The sequence below is a fragment of the Gadus chalcogrammus genome, chromosome 4, assembly GCF_026213295.1.
Source record: "Gadus chalcogrammus isolate NIFS_2021 chromosome 4, NIFS_Gcha_1.0, whole genome shotgun sequence".
Classification (NCBI taxonomy): domain Eukaryota; kingdom Metazoa; phylum Chordata; class Actinopteri; order Gadiformes; family Gadidae; genus Gadus; species Gadus chalcogrammus.
Window position 1 is genome coordinate 9,765,174 of NC_079415.1, and position 21,262 is coordinate 9,786,435.

A 21,262-nucleotide genomic window follows, 5' to 3' on the forward strand; every position below is an offset into this window, starting at 1 on the left:
ATGCTAAATACTATATCATATACATTCCGTGGGAGTATTCCCATTTACATAATTGCAACTGTAATTTTCAACAGTGGAGAAAATACCCCTGAAATGATCCATCTGTATGTACATGAATCTATATTAATCAGTTAAACACATAATGTAAAACTGACCTGAGTGTTTCCTTTGTACAGTGTGGACTCCCCAGTCCAGCAGAGAGCAGCTTCCCTCCTGAATCCTGCAGATCATTGGAACTCAGGTTCAGCTCTCTCATACTACAGGATTTGAAACGGAGAACTGAGGCCAGAGCTTCACAGCATCTCTCTGTCAGAAGACAGCCATTCATCCTGTAGACACAATTAATAGAACATGAAAAAGTTATGTATCTATATTTGGAAATAATTCTGAGAGGATTCCAATAAAATGATACATATATTAGTTGTTTGCTTTTAACTGGTTTTAACATTTTGCACATAAGAGGATGACTGACTTAAGTTTTTTCAGTGTACAGTGTGGACTCCCCAGTCCAGCAGAGAGCATCTTTAATCCTGAATCCTGCAGATAATCCTTGACAAACTACAGTATGTCAGCCTTAAACAAATGTTTACAAACAGAATATGTTATTATCTTATGCATTCGATTTTTTTAATTTAATGCCTTATTCAAATGATTATGAATATTGATATAAGACATCAAGACACATCAACGTATTTACAAATATTTTTTTTATGTAATCTGGATGACTAATTATATAATAGACTTGCTTGTATTTCAGTATGAATATAACATGTATATAACTATGACATCTGTAGTTAAAGTTGTTGCTCGGAAACTAAAAATGTTAGGCTTTGAGTTGGGAATGGTTCATTTAAATATACTTATTTATCTATGCAATAGTATTACATTACCCAAAGCCAGGGGTAATTCTTTGCACACTGAGTAAAACTGACTGTTTCAAGTGTACAGTGTGGACTCCCCAGTCCAGCAGAGAGCAGCTTCACTCCTGAATCCTGCAGATCATTGTTACTCAAGTCCAGCTCTCTCATACTACAGGATTTGAAACGGAGAACTGAGGCCAGAGCTTCACAGCATCTCTCTGTCAGAAGACAGCCATTCATCCTGTAGACACAATTAATAGAACATTAAAAAGTTAAGGACATATTTGGAAATAATTATAAGGTTATTTCAATTAAATGATATTAGTTGTATTGCTTTCAACTGGTTTTAACATTTTGCACACAAGAGGACGACTGACTTAAGTGTTTTCAGTGTACAGTTTGGACTCCCCAGTCCAGCAGAGAGCAGCTTCACTCCTGAATCCGGCAGATCATTGGTACTCAGGTCCAGCTCCCTAAGACTAGAGGAGTTGGAGCTGAGAGCTGAGAGAGGGAGACAGGCCTGCCTATAGTCTAGTAGAGAGGGAGACAGGCCTAACTGTAGAAAGGAAGACAAGACAGGCTTACCTGTCGAGAGGTAGGACTCCTCGTCCGACCTGTATGTCTCCGCCCCTGGTTGTATACAAACGAACAATGGTCAACAATCATATTTCCAATCAATTAATAATTTAGCGCCATTAAAACAAGAATAACCGTAGCCGTTTAAGCTTGATATTGTGTTTCTAGGTTAAATATGTTGTTAGGCTCTGCAACATCCGAAATGCTTAGCTTTTGTGCCAGCCGCCTTGAGCTAGAGCGGGTGGAGTCATCCCGCTCCAACCAGTGCTCAAAGTAAGTCAATGAGACCCACTGAAAATATACAAATATATTTAAAGGTCCAATTATGTTGATTTGTTAAATGATTTAACAAAGAATTTAAAATTGAGGAAAAAAATGACTGATTTGGGAAGTCTGAAGTAGTTGAATTCTCTGAAAAGCCGTCTGACTATATTGAACGGACTTCCATATTAACGTACCGTCTTCCATATGAACAGACCTCCATTATAAATGTATGATAATGTTTTCAATTAGAAAAGGTACTTAAGTAGTTTTTAGTCGTTTTGAATTTTAAGAGTAGCAATCATTTTGAAGCTTATATGACCTTATTAAAAGTGGAGTGGAGTCTTTAGGTCAGACATTGTGGAAGTGGTAGGGTCACAAGTTAACGTTTGAAGGAAGAAAGAAAGAAAGAAAGAAAGAAAGAAAGAAAGAAAGAAAGAAAGAAAGAAAGAAAGAAAGAAAGAAAGAAAGAAAGAAAGAAAGAAAGAAAGAAAGAAAGAAAGAAAGAAACAAGAGAGACAAGCCTATCTGTAGCGAGGGTGACAGGCCTACGTTCTGGAAGGCTGGTAGCAGGCTGCGATGGGTCATGCGGTCTGGTAGTCCCCTCAGGTTAAGCAACGCAGTGATGTCATGGCTCAGATCTTTCCACTCTTCTTTTGCAATCTCTGCAAAGTCTATCAACCATTCGTATTTCATTATGGGTTATCATCAAGCTATGGCTTTATATATATATTTATATCTGTACCTGTGCATGTATATGTGTACTTTTTTATAGACCGAACATATATATATATTATATATGTATACTTTTCCCACCCTGCTGAGTCAGACTGAGTAGGAGCCATAGAGCTCCCAGCGTCTGGCTCCGCCCACCCATTCCACCTGGAAATAAGTCGCCAAGGAAGAAAAAATAGGATCAGAATCGTCCATGATCAGAATAGACAGTAAAGTGCACCCTAGTTATATGCATGTCAATATTTCCGATTTTTGAAGCAGACCTCCTCAATAACCGACGTGTTCCGCCGAATGAATTGTAAACCAATGCATTTTTAATGGGAGCGATTCTCAGGCGAATTTCATTCTCCACAAAACGAAAAGAGAGAGAGAGAGAGAGAGAGAGAGAGAGAGAGAGAGAGAGAGAGAGAGAGAGAGAGAGAGAGAGAGAGAGAGAGAGAGAGAGAGAGAGAGAGAGAGAGAGGCTTCAGAAGGGGTGTGCGCTGATAGTACAGTGCTCCCTCTAGTTATACAGTATAATACATTTTGAAAATTCACCGTTGCTAACCATAGAATGACCGCTGTAAATTAAGGTGTTTTTTTTGCCATCTAGCACTCCGCAAGTAGTCTGGTAACGTACACACGTATTCGGTTGCTGCCATCTATCATTTATTAGTGAGTTATATATAATAATAAAATGGATTAAAATGGAGCATCAAACACTCAATATTAGTAAACCCTGTAGGCATAACATATCATGCAGTCACCATCAAAGCTAAGCCAAAACCAGATAACTAGATAGGCCTAAAAAGGTGACGTAAACAATGTGCTTTAAAACAGAGGGTTTTAATACAGAGGGATACCCTACCATTTGAATTCAAATAAAGACCTTTTGATACTAAATAGTGATAATTAATAACATTGATTAATTAAAAATAATTCAATATTATTTGATCATATCAAGATTATCAGAAAGATTATCGCAACAACTGTACCTTATCTTTATCTTGCTGAAAAATGTATTTTCTTGTCTTGAAGTGTCCAAAAAACGAATCCAAATAATAAGCTCATCAAATCAAATCACAAATAAAAGTCTTTAGTTTTAGATTCCATTCAGAAACAGGTACGTTTGTAGTGAACGTCGAACTGAAAGCCACAGATCGAACTCTTGTAAAGAGTTTGGAGGTTAGGTACACTGTCAACAGGAATATTAGGTGACAACCGTTCAGAAATCACTGGAATAAACTAACCTCAAGTTACCTCATAGGGTTAGGGTATTTTAACGTTTTTTTTCCCACACGTTACCACTTCAGAATACATAGCCTACAACAAATGATACTAAGACACAAGGACTGAAAATATACCGATTGTTTAATAGACAGTAAATTAATAATTACAATAGTGAATTGACAATTTAAGAGGACATTGAAAAAATAAAAATATATTTATTTTCATTGGCTCATTTTCATGTTATTTCAGATGATTCTACTTAGGTAAAGCACGCACGGACCATGTATTGCATTTCAAACATGTGGAATATATTAATGGACTATTAATATATCAGATTCATTGCACAACAAATTAATTTGTTTCATAGCATAGCGTACACTGCAAATCTCACGACATATACATCACAGACAACACACATAGTAAATGTATCAGAATCAAATATTGAGACACATGTTAGCACTGATACAGAACCACTGGAAAATAAGCCACGGTCGACCCAATGTTATGGAATTATCCTGGCCATTGTGCAATTGTGACTGAAAACATCCATAGCCAAAACGTGTGTGTGTGTGTACTGTCCTTGGTAGCCAAAGGAAGGTCAATTTTTATTTGCACCTAAAGGTGGGTGTAGCAGCAGCGTTTCTCTGAGCAAAATAAATTAAAAACATAAATAAAGAGATGGCCTCAGATGGTTCTTCATTCTGCTCGAATGCCGCACAACAGTTACTAAGGGACCAGACGCAGTGGGGACAACGGACAATGGCGTAAGGCAAGGGTGGTCAGATGAAGATGGGGCATTTCTAAAGGTGAAGTCGACTCCAAGACAAGAGATTGAATAAAGCAGGGACACAGCAACATGTCAGCAGATGTGCGAGCGAGAAGTATCAATGACAAGAGAGTAAATGTGCTCTTTTTCATTTGCGGTTTTTTTCTTATTGATTGCGTAATAAATCCATCATCCCATTCTGGTCTGTTGTGTAAAGCTATCCGTGATGTTTGTTTTTCAAGCATAATGATCAGAAGACAGCCAAAGAGGTGGTTTTGTGAACAGTTCAAATGCAGCGTCCCGGGCAATATAGTTACTTAAGGCTTTCACCAACACTAGAGATGGCTGTGGATGACTAAAAGTCATTGTGTTCATCTTTTACGTCTAGGATAGCAAAATCAAGGTTCTCTGCCGTGCTTGGGAGAAACGTCACTAACAAGGAAGGCAAAAATCAGTCCATCGAGTAAAGGAACTCCAAAGAAGACCGAGGTCAATATAGATAGAGATAAACTCGAGGGATAATAGATTTGTGTGTTACAGTTTGTGTATAAGAAGGGGGAATTATCATCCACAAGGCAAGGATGTGAATGCTGGTGAGGAAGCATCCTTTCTGGTGAAAGGCTGAAGAACATCCAGACCGTGATCACCGCCTTCAAACACATCTCCAGCCATGCAGAAATAAGGCAACCGTAGGCTGTTTTGACAGCCCATCAGAGACGCCAGCAAATTAAACGGTGAAAGGAGTTATGTCTATGGGATGTGTTGCAAATGGAAAGTTCTGGAGGCAAATTGATTAGAACGCAAAGGCAAACTAAAAGCCACTCTCATGACATGAACTTGAGAAATCAAAGGTTGATGTTGCTGCACATCTTCACTGTATCTTCATCATTGTATTCATTGTGCTACGCATTAGGGATCTTTGCCCTAGCCATAACCGTTTTACTAGTAACCTCAGACAATGCTCAGTCTTGATGGCAGCAGTCAGTATGAAGCTGAAAGGCAAAGGTCTGTATTATGGTCTGTATTTAAAACCATGTGGATCTCGTGAAACCATAGCATTAACGTCTAAGGGGTATCTCAAATGGGGGTTCAGCCCCTGGCCGGTGACCAGGCTAACCTCCCCCTAAACCGGCTAAAAGATCATCTCTCAGATATCGGACCTCTGTTGACTTCTTGTTTGCATAGAATCTAGATATCCAAAAGAACGCAGTTTAGTATAGATGTTGTAGGACAACTATACAACTATGAACATAACAAAGTTTATGAGAGGGGGACAGGGTAAGGTTTGGTCGGTTGCCATGACAGGGTAGCTCAGGCCCACCCAAGGTGTCAGCAAGACACCTTGAAGAGCAACGTTTCAGATGTGGTTTAAAACATTGACCTTGACCAATGGTGCTCAAATGGGTACACGTTGATTGTACCATGGCCATGTTGTGCCTATATCCCCACACATCATCAAGAGAACTGGTGTGAGGCTATTTTATCTAATGATGGCTTTGGAGGAAAGTGATCCGTTTCCAGGAACTAAATGAGGGCTCTGCACATTATGTTCCAATATATTCGAAAATGAGTTCTTAAACCTGCACTTTGTAAATTTGTCTTATATAAATAAATAAATAATTAAATGTATATTAGAATTCTGACCTAGAAAGATTCTCAATAGTAAATCACGCGCCCATCCACAAGTAAATCCATCAAGATCATCATCCTCAGAATGAAATTCTTTCGTTCTGGTCCACCCTTTGCCCACCCACGCATGGCTCTCTCTCTCTCTCTCTCTCTCTCTCTCTCTCTCTCTCTCTCTCTCTCTCTCTCTCTCTCTCTCTCTCTCTCTCTCTCTCTCTCTCTCTCTCTCTCTCTCTCTCTCTCTCTCTCTCTCTCTCTCTCTCTCTCTCTCTCTCTCTCTCTCTCTCTCTCTCTCTCTCTCTCTCTCTCTCTCTCTCTCTAATAGCTCTGCTAGAACTGAACAAAAATAACTGAATCATTTGGTAACGCTATCCCTGAACACATAGCTCAATCTAAGGTAAAATAATGAATGTCCTGAAGCGATTTTTCTTTTAACAAGGTCCCATTCACCGAGTGAACAAAAGCACACGCACATTTATACACTTCCCAGAAATAATTGTGTCACCTGAAAAAGGAACTAGCAACCGAAAAAACTGCTTCATGACTACTGCAGAATACTCAGCTGTGGTAACAAATCTTCCTGTGGAGTCGTCTGTGTTTCTGTCATTCCTCTTAGAGTACATGAGTATAATGTGATTGTGTCACTAGAACCTCTTTTTTGTCACAACTTGGCACACACGATGATGATAGCACAGAGTAGTGAGTAGGGGCGTGCGTCGTCACTTGTTTTCTATGAGCGCCTGGACTTTGTACACCAAGTCACGAGCCAGCGACAGGACCTTGGGCACGCTGTGGTGCTCAGCCATCTCTGAGGAGGTGAAAGACGGAAAACAATTCAACATTATGTAAAATACATGAGAACGAGTTTATGCATTATTTCCTATTTTGCTCGGTTAGGGTGGATGCATGGTATCATAACAACATATTAGGATCTGGTTTGATTTGCTTTGTCCGTAGACATCTTTAATCTTCCAACAGTCTGGGTGTGATGGGTAGCCTTACCGTTGAAGAACTTGATGATGTCGGTGAAGTCCATGTTGTTCTCTAGGATGATGTCTCTGTACATCTCGACGAGCGCCAGGGCGATGAAGAGAACAAAGTGGTCAGAAGAGGTGTACTTTGCTGCCCAGATGGTTTCCCACACCGAAAACACATCATCGTAAACCATTTCTGCAACAAAAAAAACACAATGCACACCAATAAGAATATTTATATTTGACAAATAAAAAAATAAAAACGGTAGTAAATTAGTAAAAATATATATTTTGTATTGAAGTATTTGTATGAATATAATCTCTTAAATCTGCACTATATAACTTTTCAATAATTTGTTTCTCAAGAATAAACGATTCCCAGACAAGTCAATCCTTCCAGGGAATTTAGCCTAGGAATCGTTATTCCGGCTTACCTTTCCTTATAAAACAGCACTTTTTTTTAACAGCACTTCAGCAAATTATTAAAATGGCTTATTTTGCCGTTGCCAGCACCCAGTCTTTGTGCTTGGTGGGCGATGCTAGGCATGATACTGTGTGTTCACCTCTTTTAAAGTCCAGTAGGAACCACCGGTAACAGAAGTAGAAGTGGGTGTAGTCTCCGTTCTGCTGCATCAGTTCAAACAGCTCAGAATCCAGGATCTAAACCACAACAGAGGTCATAAAGAGGTCATCAAGGTGTTTGTGTGTGTGTGTGTGTGTGTGTGTGTGTGTGTGTGTGTGTGTGTGTGTGTGTGTGTGTGTGTGTGTGTGTGTGTGTGTGTGTGTGTGTATGTGTATGTGTGTGTGTGTGTGTGTGTATGTGTGTGTTTGTGAGCAAGAGCTGCGTGATTGTGATAAAAAGGTGAATCAAAATTCTTTACCCCATTTTGTGATTGTGATTATCTATTGCGATTGAGATTATTAATTCAATTTGCAAATCTTGCCATCCTGTCACATTATTTGTGTCATATATTTATTATTTACATCTGAGTTGTAACAGTTTGTCATTTTATTTGAATGTAAAATGCAAACAAAATAAGATTTATTTTGTACAACATTGTTTTCATAGATCTTATCTATTGACTATTTTCATTTAACCTTTCACGATTAGCTCATTGCAAAGGCCAAAATGAAATGTATTAATAATCATTTAATTGCACAGCCCTAGATTGAGTATGTGTGTGTGTTTGAGTGCGAGTGTGTGTGTGCGTGTGTGTGTTGGTTCAACTTTAAACCATCCGTCAGACCTGGATGAGGGAGCGCATGTTGGCAAAGTGGGAGTCCATCGCTCCCCCGTGAGGGAAGTTCTGATTCATCCTCTTCATGAGCTCTGTGAAGCAGCTGAACGTCAGCACCTCTGTGGAACGTTACAACACACACGTTAAGCTGTGTGTGTGAGTGAGTGAGTGAGTGAGTGATTGAGTGAGAGACTACTGTTAACACAAGGCTCCTATAGATGAATTTCTTTACTGACCGTCATCCAGTATGACCAGCAGCGGAGCGAGAAGGTCACACATCCCCTGGACATAACCAATGTCCAAATGCTTCCAAACATAACTGTTGACACAAAGTCATATGGATATTTCTATGCTTTCACTGACATTGTATATACATCCAAATTGTGACTTGGGGTCTTTTTTTAATGCATATCCCTTTTTACCCCCATTAAAAGCCTGGGTATTAACAACACTTGAAGGGCTCTTATCTTACCGTCAGGTGAGTTGTTGATTAGCCATTACACGCCATTTCAAAATGTACCTCTAGCGATATCACAAGTGGGAGTGTTCACCCAGATGTACAATGAATAAATGTACAAACAAGTTGGCAAGTACGCTGAACTAGTAGGCTCATTTACCCAGCATGCTTCGAAACAGAAAAGGTGCTAGTGCTAGAAAAGGAGCTAAGATGCTAAGGTGCAAGCTGCAGGCAGCTGATAAATAAGTACTAATTGTATTCCATAACGTTGATATTTCACCTGCACATGATGTTGCGTAGCTTCTCCAGGTTGGCGGGGGTGAAGTACCAATTCGTCCGATCGCACCGCCTCACGTCCTTATCGATGCGATGCAAGTTCAGCAGATACATGTCTAGCTGCTCTTGCTGCAAAAGAGTGTAACCCAACTCATTCGACTGACGGACGGTATGTGTGGCGTTGTTGTTGTTGCTGTTGTCACAGCTTACCGTGTAGGCACTTTCCCCAGACGACGAGAGCGGCCCATCGCCGGAGCTTTCCGGACAGACGACAGACGCCTCCTCTACCGCCACTTGTCTCGTGGGCAGGCTCTCCATCTGCGGCTCTCCCTCCTCCTCGTCCTCAGAGAGGCCCGCCTCCGTTCCATCGGGGCTGGTGTTCGCGCCGGCGTCCGGTAAGCCGACCGGGACCCTCTCGCTTGCTGGGCCGTCCAGCAGTCTCATCCGGATGCGGGACAGGGGCGGTGCGGCCAGGCTGATCAGGGTCCCGGGCCGGCCGTCCCCGGAGCTCACGCAGGTGATGCCCGTGGGGATGTCCTCCATCTCCAGGGCCGAGGGGGAGTCGTCCGAGTCGGCCGTGTCCGAGGACTGCTTGCAGTGGGACGCGAGTGACAGGCTCCCCCTGGAGGCCGTCTGCAGCGCGTTCAGCAGCACCTGCCGCACCGGCGAGTCGGAGCCCGGCCGGTCGTACAGGAGCTCCCCGGGTTTGTCCTTCTTGGGCTCCGACAGCTCGGAGATGTCGGCGTCGGTGTCCTCTCCCTCCGGCTCGTTGGTGGGGGTCGGGAGAGGGGATTTGTCGGGGTCCGCCGTGACTACGTCCGGGGTTGTATCCCCCGTTCTGCGGAGAGACAGCGCCAGGTCTTTGCCCGCTTGTGCTTTGAGGGCCAAGGACTGTCCCAGCAGGGGGGCCTGGAAGTACTCGTTGTGCACTTCCTTCTCCAGCGTTAATACATTCATGTTCTCCGGTTCTGCTCTCGTCGGGGTCTTGCCCGCGGGGATCACCTTGACCGGCGTTTTCGGTGACGTGACTTTCTCCGTGCCCAACTCGGGTTTGTTCAAGGGTTCGCCCTCAGTGCACTTCCCCTCAGCGGCGGTGTTGACTTCGGAGACACCCTCAACCTTTTCATTTCCCGAGACTTCGGCGATGTCACTGGTGATGTCCTTCGGTGCTGGGGTCTTGGGAACGTTCTCGCCGTGTGATTGGTGGACAGCAGGTTGCGTGTCTGTGATCTCTAGTCCAGACTTTGTTTCCTCGCTGACACTTTTGCCGGGAGGCTCTGCTGAGCCTGGCAACAGCTGGGAGACGGTAGATCCAACAGATGCACCGGATACAAAAATATTGACGTCTAAATCCTGAAGTTTCTCGGACAGAGCTGGAGAAGAGGGGTCGCAAGGGGGAGGTATTTTAGGGTCAGCAGTGTCCACTTTGACGTCTTTGACTTCGCCTTCCTCAGATCTGGGCTCTGACTCCATTTGATCCATGTCTTCAACCGATCCGTAAACCTGGAAAACCAACAGAGAGTTTTTCCATGACAATTTGGTAGGCTTTTAGGTCACCCACATTAGTATGACATAAGATCAGCATCTGAAGTAGTAATGAGTCTACCTGTGTGCTACTGCTGGAGTCACTCTGTGAGCGGGCGTTCTGCTGTGCTGAGCTGCTACCCTGAGAGTACTGGAGTCAAATAAGACCGCAAACAGAATAAATGACCGACAGGGTCATTTTACCTCTCCCGCTTAAAATAAGTCATAGGTTTCTCTTCTGTTTTACACATACACTACTACACTACAGAGGTTGAACTTATAATACAAACACAAACAAATAACTTTTAATCCATAATGGAGGTTGCAGTTATGTAAGTTTCACAGCTCTGCCCATTTTGAAGTAGCACTCACATCTGTGCTGATGGTGGACTCTCTCTTCAGGGGCCCCTTCTCCACGCTGGCCCCTGAGGAGCACCTTGCCACGGCCTCGGCGTGCTTCTCCCTCTCCCGCTGCCGCACGATGGCCTCACAGCCTTGCCACTCCTTCATGGTCACGCCATAAGCCGTCTGCATGTTTTTATCCACCTAGACAGCAAGGCATTTTAAGGCTTAGTTATGGTTGTACGTCGACGCAACGCAAGGGGGTTTACGGGCCAATTACGTCTCTGTGGAACATCCTTGCGTTCACCGCAAAGGAGGAGGCGACGCAGCAGCAAGGGCTGTGATTGGTCCGCTGACTAAAACCCGACACAGAACCAAAACAGGTTCACGAAGCTGTTGAAGCGGCGGGGTGATCAATGCGTTGCGTCGACGTGCAACCATATCTAAGCCTTTACTCTCTCTGTCTCAAGGCAGGTCCACAATACAAGCAAAAACCATTGTTTTTGCACCAGTGTGTTTTTTTTTTTTTACTTTTGAGAAACGTGTGCAGTTTCTTCGCTCTGCATTATTTTCCGTCGAGGTCATCAGAATCGTGCTCAAAAAAAATCTGCTTGCTGTAACAGTAAAACAACACGGAGATGACCGTAACGTCATGTCTGGATTCTGCGTGTCCCTAAAATCATTGAATCTTTGAATGGAGTTTTCAAAGAAATGTCGGCTCAAAAATCTGCAACAGAGGGCAACTTCTCTCGCAGAATCGTGATCAGCTTCCTGATTGTTTTAGATGGACACAGCCCTGACCCGTCTCTAAAAACAGCTCAGACATCGGAAACTTCAGACTGAATTATGAAGCGAAAGAGGAATCCAGGATGATTATCAGACAAGGGCGGTCGGCCAAAACGGATGTACACTAATGTATCCACATTAGCGGGGACATGACCTGGCTCAGACGGTGAGGTTCTTTCCTTCACATTTTGAGCTGAACAGCAGCGGAGTGTCGCTCACCTCCGTCCGGCACTTCTCCGTCATGGTGAAGTGGTAGTGGCCCAGCAGGAAGGGCCACACCTCTTTGCGCAATGTCGGATCCACGCCGCCGAAATACACAAGCCTGTAAATGTCCTGCTCCTGGTAGTTCTGCAACACAACAAATGAACCCAAATGAACACCGTCGTCATCATCATCATCATCATCATCATCATCATCATCATCATCGTCATCATCACCATCCTCATCATCAACCATACCAGGGGTTGCCAAACTCCTTCCATCCAAAAGAACTGTATTTTTCCCAACCCAACTATCAAAAGAATGTGGCCAAATGATTGAGAATAACTGGGGGTGGGGGGTTCTTACAGAACAATCCTTGAGGAAGCTGGTCCAGATCTCCACGGAGAGACCTCCCCGGGCGTCGCTGGGGGCGTTCCGGTCCACGATGGAGTGGTTGACCAGCGCCGAGAGATGGATCCGGACGGTGGACAGATGACGACAGTACGCCAGCCCTGGAGATGCAGAGAGGCATCGCGCGTTCATTATGACATCGGTGAAAGAACAACACAAATTCCCATGCAATCCTTTCTTTTTTTACACTCACATCCATAGAAGGCACGAGAGATGATTTGGTACTTCATGGTGTCACAGAGGAGCTTCAGTGGAGCCCTGCCAGGTTGGAAAATGGGAACAAATATATACAGAAGGAATTCAAGGTAAAAGACGAGTTTGGATACGTTACGACTTATATACACGTGGGACTATACAGCAATAGTTATCGTTACATTTACATTTATGGTATTCAGCAGACGCTTTTATCCAAAGCAATTTACAATAAGTACATTTTTCAGAAGGAAGAAAAACACCAATATATCGCTGTCGGTACAGATTTCGCTAGACAAGACAAGAGGCACGTCCTGACTGGTTCTGTCCGCAGTAGGACAGACAGACGTACCTGTCTTGGTTGCACCCGTTTGGCAGAGAGCCGTCTGACGATCCGCTCTGGGAACAGGAAGAGCAGGAAGACTTCCTCGGGACGGGATGCCACAAGTTGACCGACGGGTCCACCATCTCTGTAGCTACTGCACACAGGGACATCTGTTTAGATTACCTAAACCATTAACAACAGCACCGTCGCTACAATCAACATCCATCCCTCGTCGTCCCCCATAATACTCAACTGAGGCAACCGACGGCAAAGAAAATACAGGGTGAGCAGGCGAGACTTTACAGAAGTTACAAAAAAATACATTTATAAAAAGAAGAAGAAAGAAAAAGCATGGAGACAACAAACCAAGGTTGAGGTGGAGGTGTGGTAGGTGGGTTATGTCCATATAAGGCCTTGGTTACTCTCTTCACAGACGGGGACTAGATAACAAAGGCTGACAGGTCAACATTGAGGGAACAAATACGGATGTGCATGTCTTATTTACAACAACAAACACACACCAAATCATAATGACCCCTCCCTCTCAGGTGTGAGTTTTATCCATGACAATATCACTTTTTATTTTATTTTACTTTTTTATGACCAATGTAACTATAGGATCAAAGTGGATGGAGGGTAGTATGGTATTTTAAGAATCCATGCTGAAGTATAATCATATTTCCATATTCTAAGAAGCTGTACAGTTAAAACTACGATGATTTAATTAGAAATTCAATCAGTCAAATGTGGGTGTGGGCGAACCTGGGAGGGCTTTTGGATGCCTTGGGTTATGTAAAAAGATATATAGAATTTTAATTTTAGGACAGAAAAACTCACCAAATTCCATTTGTGTCCCGGGTAGGAGGAGGCGGAACACGTAGTCGGTGGCCTCCTCCTCCTCCTTGTCCGACACCGAGTCACAGGACCCGGGGGGGCTCCGCTTGCGCAGCTTGGGGAACACCTTTCCCTGCCGACGCAAACGTCATCGTTTCAGTGTTTCATTCTTTCATTCTTTATGTGGTCGGAGATATCCCCACAGAGCAGGCCGGCTGCACACCAGGCACATGCCTGTTTTGGGTCACATTACATTTTGACGGCAACATTTTGTAGAAGTCAATGATTATTATTTTTTTTTTTTTGAATGAGAAGTCATAGAAAGAGAGCCATAGAGAAAATATTAAAATAATTATAAATGTCAGCATTTTATGCAATACATTTAAATTATTTTATCAAGATTTGTGAAATGCAGTTTTCTGATAACCGCTCCATTATGAACCCACCTAACCCATTAAAAAGTCAAACAGCATATCATTCTACTCATTCTAATTCTATACGGGCAGTACAGTTAGTACTGTACATAACAATAAAAACAAAAAGTAAGCATGGCTGACCTTGCCCCTCTGGGACCAGAGCGGGGGGTCCAGCTGTCCGTGGGGCAGCAGGCCGGTCTCCAGACAGGTGAGGAACTGCAGCAGATGACCCCCTTTAGGGAAGTGGAACGGCGGTCTCTGGATCCCGTCTTGGCTCACCAGCACCACAGTTCCACCACTGTCCACTAGGAGGCAGCACAAACAATTCCTCTTTCAAGTTACATTTTTTATATCGTATACATTTATAATAGAAGTTTAGAAATAACAACCTTGTTGATGACAGTGGAGATAGACAATCTCTTCAAGACGAATTGTCATCGCAAAGTCCCAATATACACTGCAGGAATGCAAAATGCATTTGGATCAGTTTCATTGGACTGTGACACAATTCCAGATATTAATAAATGGTAGACTGCGGTTGGAGTCTGACCTTTTCTCGGAGTCCAATTCTCCCACATTGCCGTTCATCAGCTGATTCGGGGTCCACTTCAGAGTCATGAGGTCAGCCGTCTGGTGCAGGGAAAGGTAGCCGGGGATGGCCTCCATGTCATCTCTCTGTGGACACCAGGTGGCAGAGTTCCTATCGTCTTTAGTGGGAACTTGATAACGACAAGTATCAGAAGGCACGTTTTATCTATAGGTACCACAAATTTGCCAAACTTGAATTCTCAGAAATAAGAGATGTATCCCAAACCAGCACGGAAATAATCTGTTTCACAGACTTAATTTCCTGCTGGGGAATTGTGGTGAAATTTGAAGGGTGTGAATCACAGGATAAGGAGGCTAAAAATGGATTAAAAAAAAAAATCCTCTGACATACAGTATTTATTTTTTCCTTGAGCTCCATTTCCTTCATGACATTTTTTTTATGCAAATATGGATAATGTCCTAATTTGTAGGACTGCAGGAGAATAATTTCTCCGGGTGACTACTGGGAGAGGACAGGAAAATCTGGTCAAGTCAAGTGTGATAAAGTACCCTTCAAGCATCCATTCAGAGTGCCTTACACAGGCATGGATCACATAGAATTGAATGTAGAGGGTAAATGTTTAAAAGAGAAGTAAAAGAAGGTCAAAGAAAATCAGTATGACCTAAATTGCATTTACAGTAGACTGGTCACCCTGGATAAAAGGACTAAATGTAGTCCTGAAAAAAAATGTGTTTTAATATATTGAGGTAATTGTTGAAGAAATATATATATACATAGAAATGATTGATCTGTCAAGAAGACAAGGTCAAATTCAGTCAGTTGACCCTGTTTTAGGTCTAACGTCTAAGATTGAAAATATATTAAAAAAAGTAAGAAGACAACGCCAAGATGGCCGACATACTGGCTGCACCAGGACATTGTTCTTGCCAAAGAGCAGCGTGGCTCTGGAGTTCTGATGAAGAGACTCCACGTAATCTCTGGCCCACATGAGGGGCCGGTCGTCCATGCTGCCACTCGACTGTCTCTTCTGGATCTGAGGAGGACAACAGACAGGGGGACGCCGCTGAACCCATCGGGAGAACACTGGAAAACCCCGGGGAACGTCTTGGAAGTTCACCTGACCTCTGCCTCAAACACTGTAAAACCACTGTTGTCAGGCATATAGACCAGTGGTTCCTAACCACTGTATCAAGCCAACATAGGTTGCTAATATAATTTGTACTATTTATGAATTCCTTTAATATTGATTCATTTTTACACACATATCTCCCAAATAATGATTTGTTTGAACTTGGGTCCATGTGATACCCTATTGACCATGTGCGGTGTGGGAATATTGATGAAATTGCTAATAACCCAGTTTCTTTAATGTAACCTTGAAATAATATGGGATTTCTCATAATCTTGGTGTGCCTTTAAATTCTGGTTTGGGATCGGGCCTAGCCCCAAAAAGGTCGGGAAACCCAGACCTAGACAGTGAAACCCATAGTGTTTATAAAACACACTGTTTCTGACACTAGTGGCACAAGCACTGCAGACCAGAATACTCATAACAACGTATCCCCCAACCTGCATGGGATCCTCACTGGACCATAACATGCTGCAACCTCTGATGGTTTTATTCACTTAGAAATGTTAACCGTTGTAAGTCATACCAGCACTTTATATTCTGTGAATATTTGAATATTAGATACATCACCACCAGGGGGGGCGTGTCTCACCAGGGCGGGCCGTCTGGACGGGGACTCCTGCCGACAGTGGCCGCTGTGGATGCGGTGGCGCTGCACCAGCTCATCGGCCGACGGGTCGGTCCAGAAGTGGTCCGCGGTCTTCACCTTGGTGTACTCCAGGGCACAGGGTCCCACTGGGAGACGACAAGGGAGGGCACGTCGACAGCGCCGCCATTTTAGGAAGGTTATTACTTACGCGTGCACAGGCTGGTTTTGGTAGCATTTGGCAATGCTTTCTTAGGCCAGTGGTCCTCCATGGTTTCGATCTTAATCTGAAAACATCTCGTTGCCATCCTGCCTTTCGTGAATGTTAAGCATAAATCCTCTCACTTTCAATGACTAGCAATTAAGAAATCATTTGAATTATGAGATTTCAGTCGAGCAGAAGCCCATTATCAGTTCACCACCATGAGTCTAACTCCTCACAACCCCCTCCCTTACCAGCACACTGTCACCTTCAAAGTAAGAGCTTTGGGGGGGGCACAAGGATGGCCATTAAAAAGTGAGGGGTGAGAATGTTTGGAGTTATTCTTTCTCTAGAAGCGCTTGCGGAGGTGGATGAGTCATGCTCAGAGGAGCATGAACTTCCCTGAGTCAGCATGGCGTCATGATTTTAACAATAGATATAGGAGGCTGAATAAGGTGTCAATGCTAATACGTGTTTATAGCTGCACTATGTACGTTTTCTCCATCAGCACCCTCTAGGGGCTTGAGCTGTAGCTAGAACTGAGAAAGGTTGCAGCTGAATGACGTACATTCTCCCCTCTCTGTCTCTTACAGCTCTCAAGTCATACCGACAGCACCCTTAACCCTGCACATGAATTGAGATGACTACACTATAGCTAATATAAAAAAAAAAGTTTTATCCGTCAATGATGTTGATGCATCGGACTAAAACCTTATTGGCATCACTTAGCCGATAATGGTGAAGCACGTTTTCATCAACGGCAGACATCATGTTGTGGTGTGTGGACGAGGATAAGTGGGTACCTAGAAGAGAGGCGAGGACAGGGCCGTCCACAGGGTCCAGCAGCATGGCTTCTCTGTCATACAACGAGCTGTGGAGCAGGGAGGCAAAAGCACATTGCAAGGACAACATGTGATGGTTCAACAGAAGCTCAGTGTGAGAGTTTTGATAACGGCCTCGTAATAATGGGAATAACATAGAAGCATAGCTTCTGGAGAGAAATTGTGTGGGCTTTAGGTATATATTTAGCTACTCTCTAATTGGTTCTGAGCTTGAGTCGTTTGAATTGAGCAAGGATGTGAATGATCGGCAGCAGTGTAGGAGGAATGCTAGCAAAAATACTTTTAGTGAAGAAATTGTTGTTGGATCGAACATTTAAATGCAACACTTTTGCTCGCCTGAGTAACTAACAGGTTGTCCTTAATATTTTGCCTGTTAAGCCCTGTAAGTCTGTTTTAGTGAGATGTGTTTGAAACAAATGTTTAACTGTGACAACATTCTGATCACATAAAGTGTTGTGCATCTCGCTTTTAATTTAACCCTTGTGTCATATCAAAAGACAAACAGAACATTGTTTTACAATGTGTCTTTTTTACGTGGTATACTATAATAAATATAAATGGATTCTTGGTAAAAGCGAACAAAGAGAGAACAGACAGTAGGCCTACTAAGTAGAAACCAAATGTGGCCTACTGTGCCTCACGGGCCCCATCCAACAGTACCTCTGAGGACCTCACCCGTCCCAGTCCTCAGTGTCTCACCTGCTGTGCTCCACCAGGTACACCACAATCTTGTCCAGTAGCTTCTCCATGAGTGCTGTGCGGATCCAGAGGTGTCTCAGGGCCTGCGGCGGGACGTGGGCCGGCTTGGACTGCCTGCTGCGGTCGTTGCTGAGGGGGGTGTTGTTGTGCTTGCTGAAGAAAAAACAGAAATTTAGGGAAAGATTTATCAGAAAGATTTGAAAAAACAAAGTGTATCTGTGAGTTTGAAGATACTAAAGCTACGAGATTAAACTAAAACTGTCCAAAATCTGGAAAGAACATATCAGAAAAAGCAAAACATTTTCACTGCAATGGGTGTCGTGCACGAAAGTGGCGCGGATAAGGTGCTTGAATCCAAGGCTAAAGGTTTCGGTTTCAACCTAAACAAATTCAGCCTAACTGCAAGGCATTGTTTCACCAAAAGCCTAGCCCCTTACCTATACTCACCGTATTGTCTAGTGCTGAACGATTTCGGGAAACAAGATATTTGCGCTTATTTCGACCAATATATTGATTGCGATTAAGTAGCCTATGCGATTTTTATTTTCAAAGTTCCTTATGTTCTGTATTATTCACTATACAAGCAATTAATCATTCCAAAGTATATGACCAACACAACATTGGTAGCAGTCAACATACAAACTGCTCTTTCTTTACAAATCCTTACAAATCTTTAAAAATCAAATGTCAAGATTTGCAAAACGTGTTCTATATCATCGCAATGTCAGTTTGGATTTGATTAATCGTTCAGACCTCGTCACGTCTACCTAATCAAAAAGTCCCTTGAAGACTCTGGATGAAAAACACCTGCTTAAACGACTCAAACAACAACACAGTGTATTCAGCGTCCGTCTTGGTTCTCTTTGCAGCAGGCGGTGCCTCACTTGTTCTCCGCCAGCTGCTCCAGCTCCTGCACCTTGTGACACAGCTCCTCAGCGGCGGGGAAGCTCTTTCCCACCTTCATGAAGAGCGCGGCCACCTTGTTACTGCACAGCAGGCCCGCCGCCCGCCGCCTCAGCCCGTGCAGCAGACACGCCTCCACCGCAGCTGCGCACACACAGACACACACACACACACACACACACACACACACACACACACACACACACACACACACACACACACACACACACACACACACACACACACACACACACACACATGAGGGGCGGACATATGAGGGAGAGACACCATGACATGTCTACACACGCTTGCTGGCACACACATGTGCACGCATGGCACACACAAACGCGTGATGTGCACACCATGTATTGGCCTGTATAGGCCTACTCAGGTTTATTATGGGCAAACACACGCATGTGCTTGCGCATTCGTGCGCACACCACGCAGTCACACACACACACACACACACACACACACACACACACACACACACACACACACACACACACACACACACACACACACACACACACACACACACACACACACACGTACGCACATACACACACAATCGCTAAGCTCATAAAGAAGATATACAGAGATTCAACTCCAGCTTCTACGTTGAACTGCTTTAGCCCATAACATCATTAAATTAAATTTAAATCTTTCAAATTTAAGTAGGCCTACAATTTTGAAAGACCAGATTCCTTCCCTTATATTGATCCCACAGAGACGATGCAGCGGCAATAGGTCTAAAAATAGACCACAAACAAACGGCAAACACGTTTGCTTGCAGTTGCTAGGATATCAACGATGTGATTCATAAAGTCGTCACTTCCGATTAGTATTTGCGTGTTGTGAAAGCTGTTGGCAGGGATTCCATCGATCCATCTGCCCCGCGCTTCTAGAGACGGCTCAGCCGGCGACAGAAGATAAACAAGATTGCAGTTTCAAACACGCCCCAGTTTCTCTTCCCTCGCACCAGACAACGTTATAAGAGTGGGAGTGGTGCGCTTGACATTTCAACGTGCAAAGCCAAATGTCAGTATGAACCCAAGGTTTATTTTCCGCCGATGTCTAATTAAGAATGACATAACAACAGAGCGTTGCAGCAGGCAGTATGCTGAACCTGAACACTTTATGTTACCAGATTATTAAACTGGTAATTGAGCTGAAATGTACACAAATGAAGAAAAAATACACACGTTGATGTATATTACATGTATGCCATTCTAATTCCTGGCAGTATCAGTGGAGTTGGTTATTTTTGGTTGTTAATAATCTTCCCATTCTGTTCATTAAAGCGATCGAATGACAGATGAACAGATTCAACACTTACTGCAGAACGATATGATGTGGCTGCTGTCTGCGTGGACAAACTTCCTCGTGACCGCTTCCTCCATGATCTGCTTCACCTGAAAGAGAAGTACGGCAGGCATTCAGCCTGAATTGCTATAAAAATAATAATAAAGTGGTTTGCGCAGCTATTAATAATTCCTGATGCATCTATCATATACTTCATCTCCGACTTTTTAAAACAAAGATATGCACACTAGTGCTGGTTTTTCCAATGTCATTATTCCTTTCATTGTCCATGACTACCATGAAAGATAAGACAGTAGGCTACTTTATCATACAACCCAAGACAGGAAATTCGGGAAGCATTGTAGCATGTTATAATACTGAAACGGCCCACCAAGGTGAATCACTGTCCTGTTCCATTTTGGCTCATCTTCTCCTCAGGCCTCAAGGTGTTTTCATGCACCATGACACAAAAGCGGAACCTAACGCAAACCCAACACTGACATTTGCGTTGTTTATGAATCGTGCTCTACAAAATAGAAAAATTTTATGCAGACAGGAGAACTGAATCTGATGTTCCACAGCAGCCATGCCGTGGAACATCAATGAGTCCATTGATGGACTCATCAATGAGTCCATCGTATAGACTAGAGGGTAGAATATAGTGTTCAGATAAACACAAGCCCAAAACAAAGAGACATGAAAATGGCTTCTGTTTTGATTACTTTTTTGGACTGATACAAGATAAATAGGCTTGTAAACCAGTAGAATATACATAAAGATTTAGAATAGCACTGCCTGCCAAAACAAGTTTATGTTCTTGCTGTACAAATCAACAATTTAAGTTTTGTACGTTCATGTGCAGAAAGTTCCCACTTTTGCCAAATAACTGATGGATTGAAGTATTTACAGCATAAACAGCAGTAACAATTCTCAATGTATTCCCTGAACAACGCTTTAGAAGGCTTAAAATGTGCTGCTCACTATCAATAAGCCTATGGTAGCACAGGATTCACTTCAACCACCCAGTAGTGAGTGAG

The 21,262-nt window shown here is 43.3% G+C and overlaps 1 protein-coding gene and 1 long non-coding RNA gene across 2 annotated transcripts in view; both read right to left on the reverse strand.

The window, feature by feature from the left end:
• Nucleotides 1–2,125: 2,125 nt before the first annotated feature.
• On the reverse strand, nt 2,126–3,660 carry LOC130381720 (uncharacterized). Its single transcript, XR_008895454.1, has 3 exons — nt 3,407–3,660; nt 2,514–2,579; nt 2,126–2,371 (listed from the first exon to the last, which is right to left on the reverse strand). It is a non-coding gene; the product is annotated as an uncharacterized LOC130381720 (long non-coding RNA).
• A 2,679-nt stretch (nt 3,661–6,339) lies between these two features.
• sgsm1b (small G protein signaling modulator 1b) overlaps nt 6,340–21,262 on the reverse strand; it is a 16,646-nt gene continuing 1,723 nt past the window's right edge. Inside the window, exons 3-25 of the mRNA XM_056588154.1 lie at nt 20,260–20,335; nt 18,902–19,064; nt 18,018–18,170; nt 17,280–17,347; nt 16,281–16,423; nt 15,461–15,592; nt 14,560–14,684; nt 14,399–14,466; nt 14,151–14,314; nt 13,597–13,726; nt 12,787–12,913; nt 12,436–12,500; nt 12,198–12,343; nt 11,850–11,978; nt 10,875–11,048; nt 10,585–10,653; nt 9,189–10,481; nt 8,983–9,107; nt 8,482–8,564; nt 8,255–8,364; nt 7,571–7,667; nt 7,036–7,203; nt 6,340–6,841 (exon numbers count right to left, since the gene is read on the reverse strand). Coding sequence (XP_056444129.1) covers nt 6,753–6,841; nt 7,036–7,203; nt 7,571–7,667; nt 8,255–8,364; nt 8,482–8,564; nt 8,983–9,107; nt 9,189–10,481; nt 10,585–10,653; nt 10,875–11,048; nt 11,850–11,978; nt 12,198–12,343; nt 12,436–12,500; nt 12,787–12,913; nt 13,597–13,726; nt 14,151–14,314; nt 14,399–14,466; nt 14,560–14,684; nt 15,461–15,592; nt 16,281–16,423; nt 17,280–17,347; nt 18,018–18,170; nt 18,902–19,064; nt 20,260–20,335 — 3,897 coding nt within the window. The 3' untranslated portion in view covers nt 6,340–6,752. The remainder of the gene's footprint in view (nt 6,842–7,035; nt 7,204–7,570; nt 7,668–8,254; nt 8,365–8,481; nt 8,565–8,982; nt 9,108–9,188; nt 10,482–10,584; nt 10,654–10,874; nt 11,049–11,849; nt 11,979–12,197; nt 12,344–12,435; nt 12,501–12,786; nt 12,914–13,596; nt 13,727–14,150; nt 14,315–14,398; nt 14,467–14,559; nt 14,685–15,460; nt 15,593–16,280; nt 16,424–17,279; nt 17,348–18,017; nt 18,171–18,901; nt 19,065–20,259; nt 20,336–21,262) is intronic.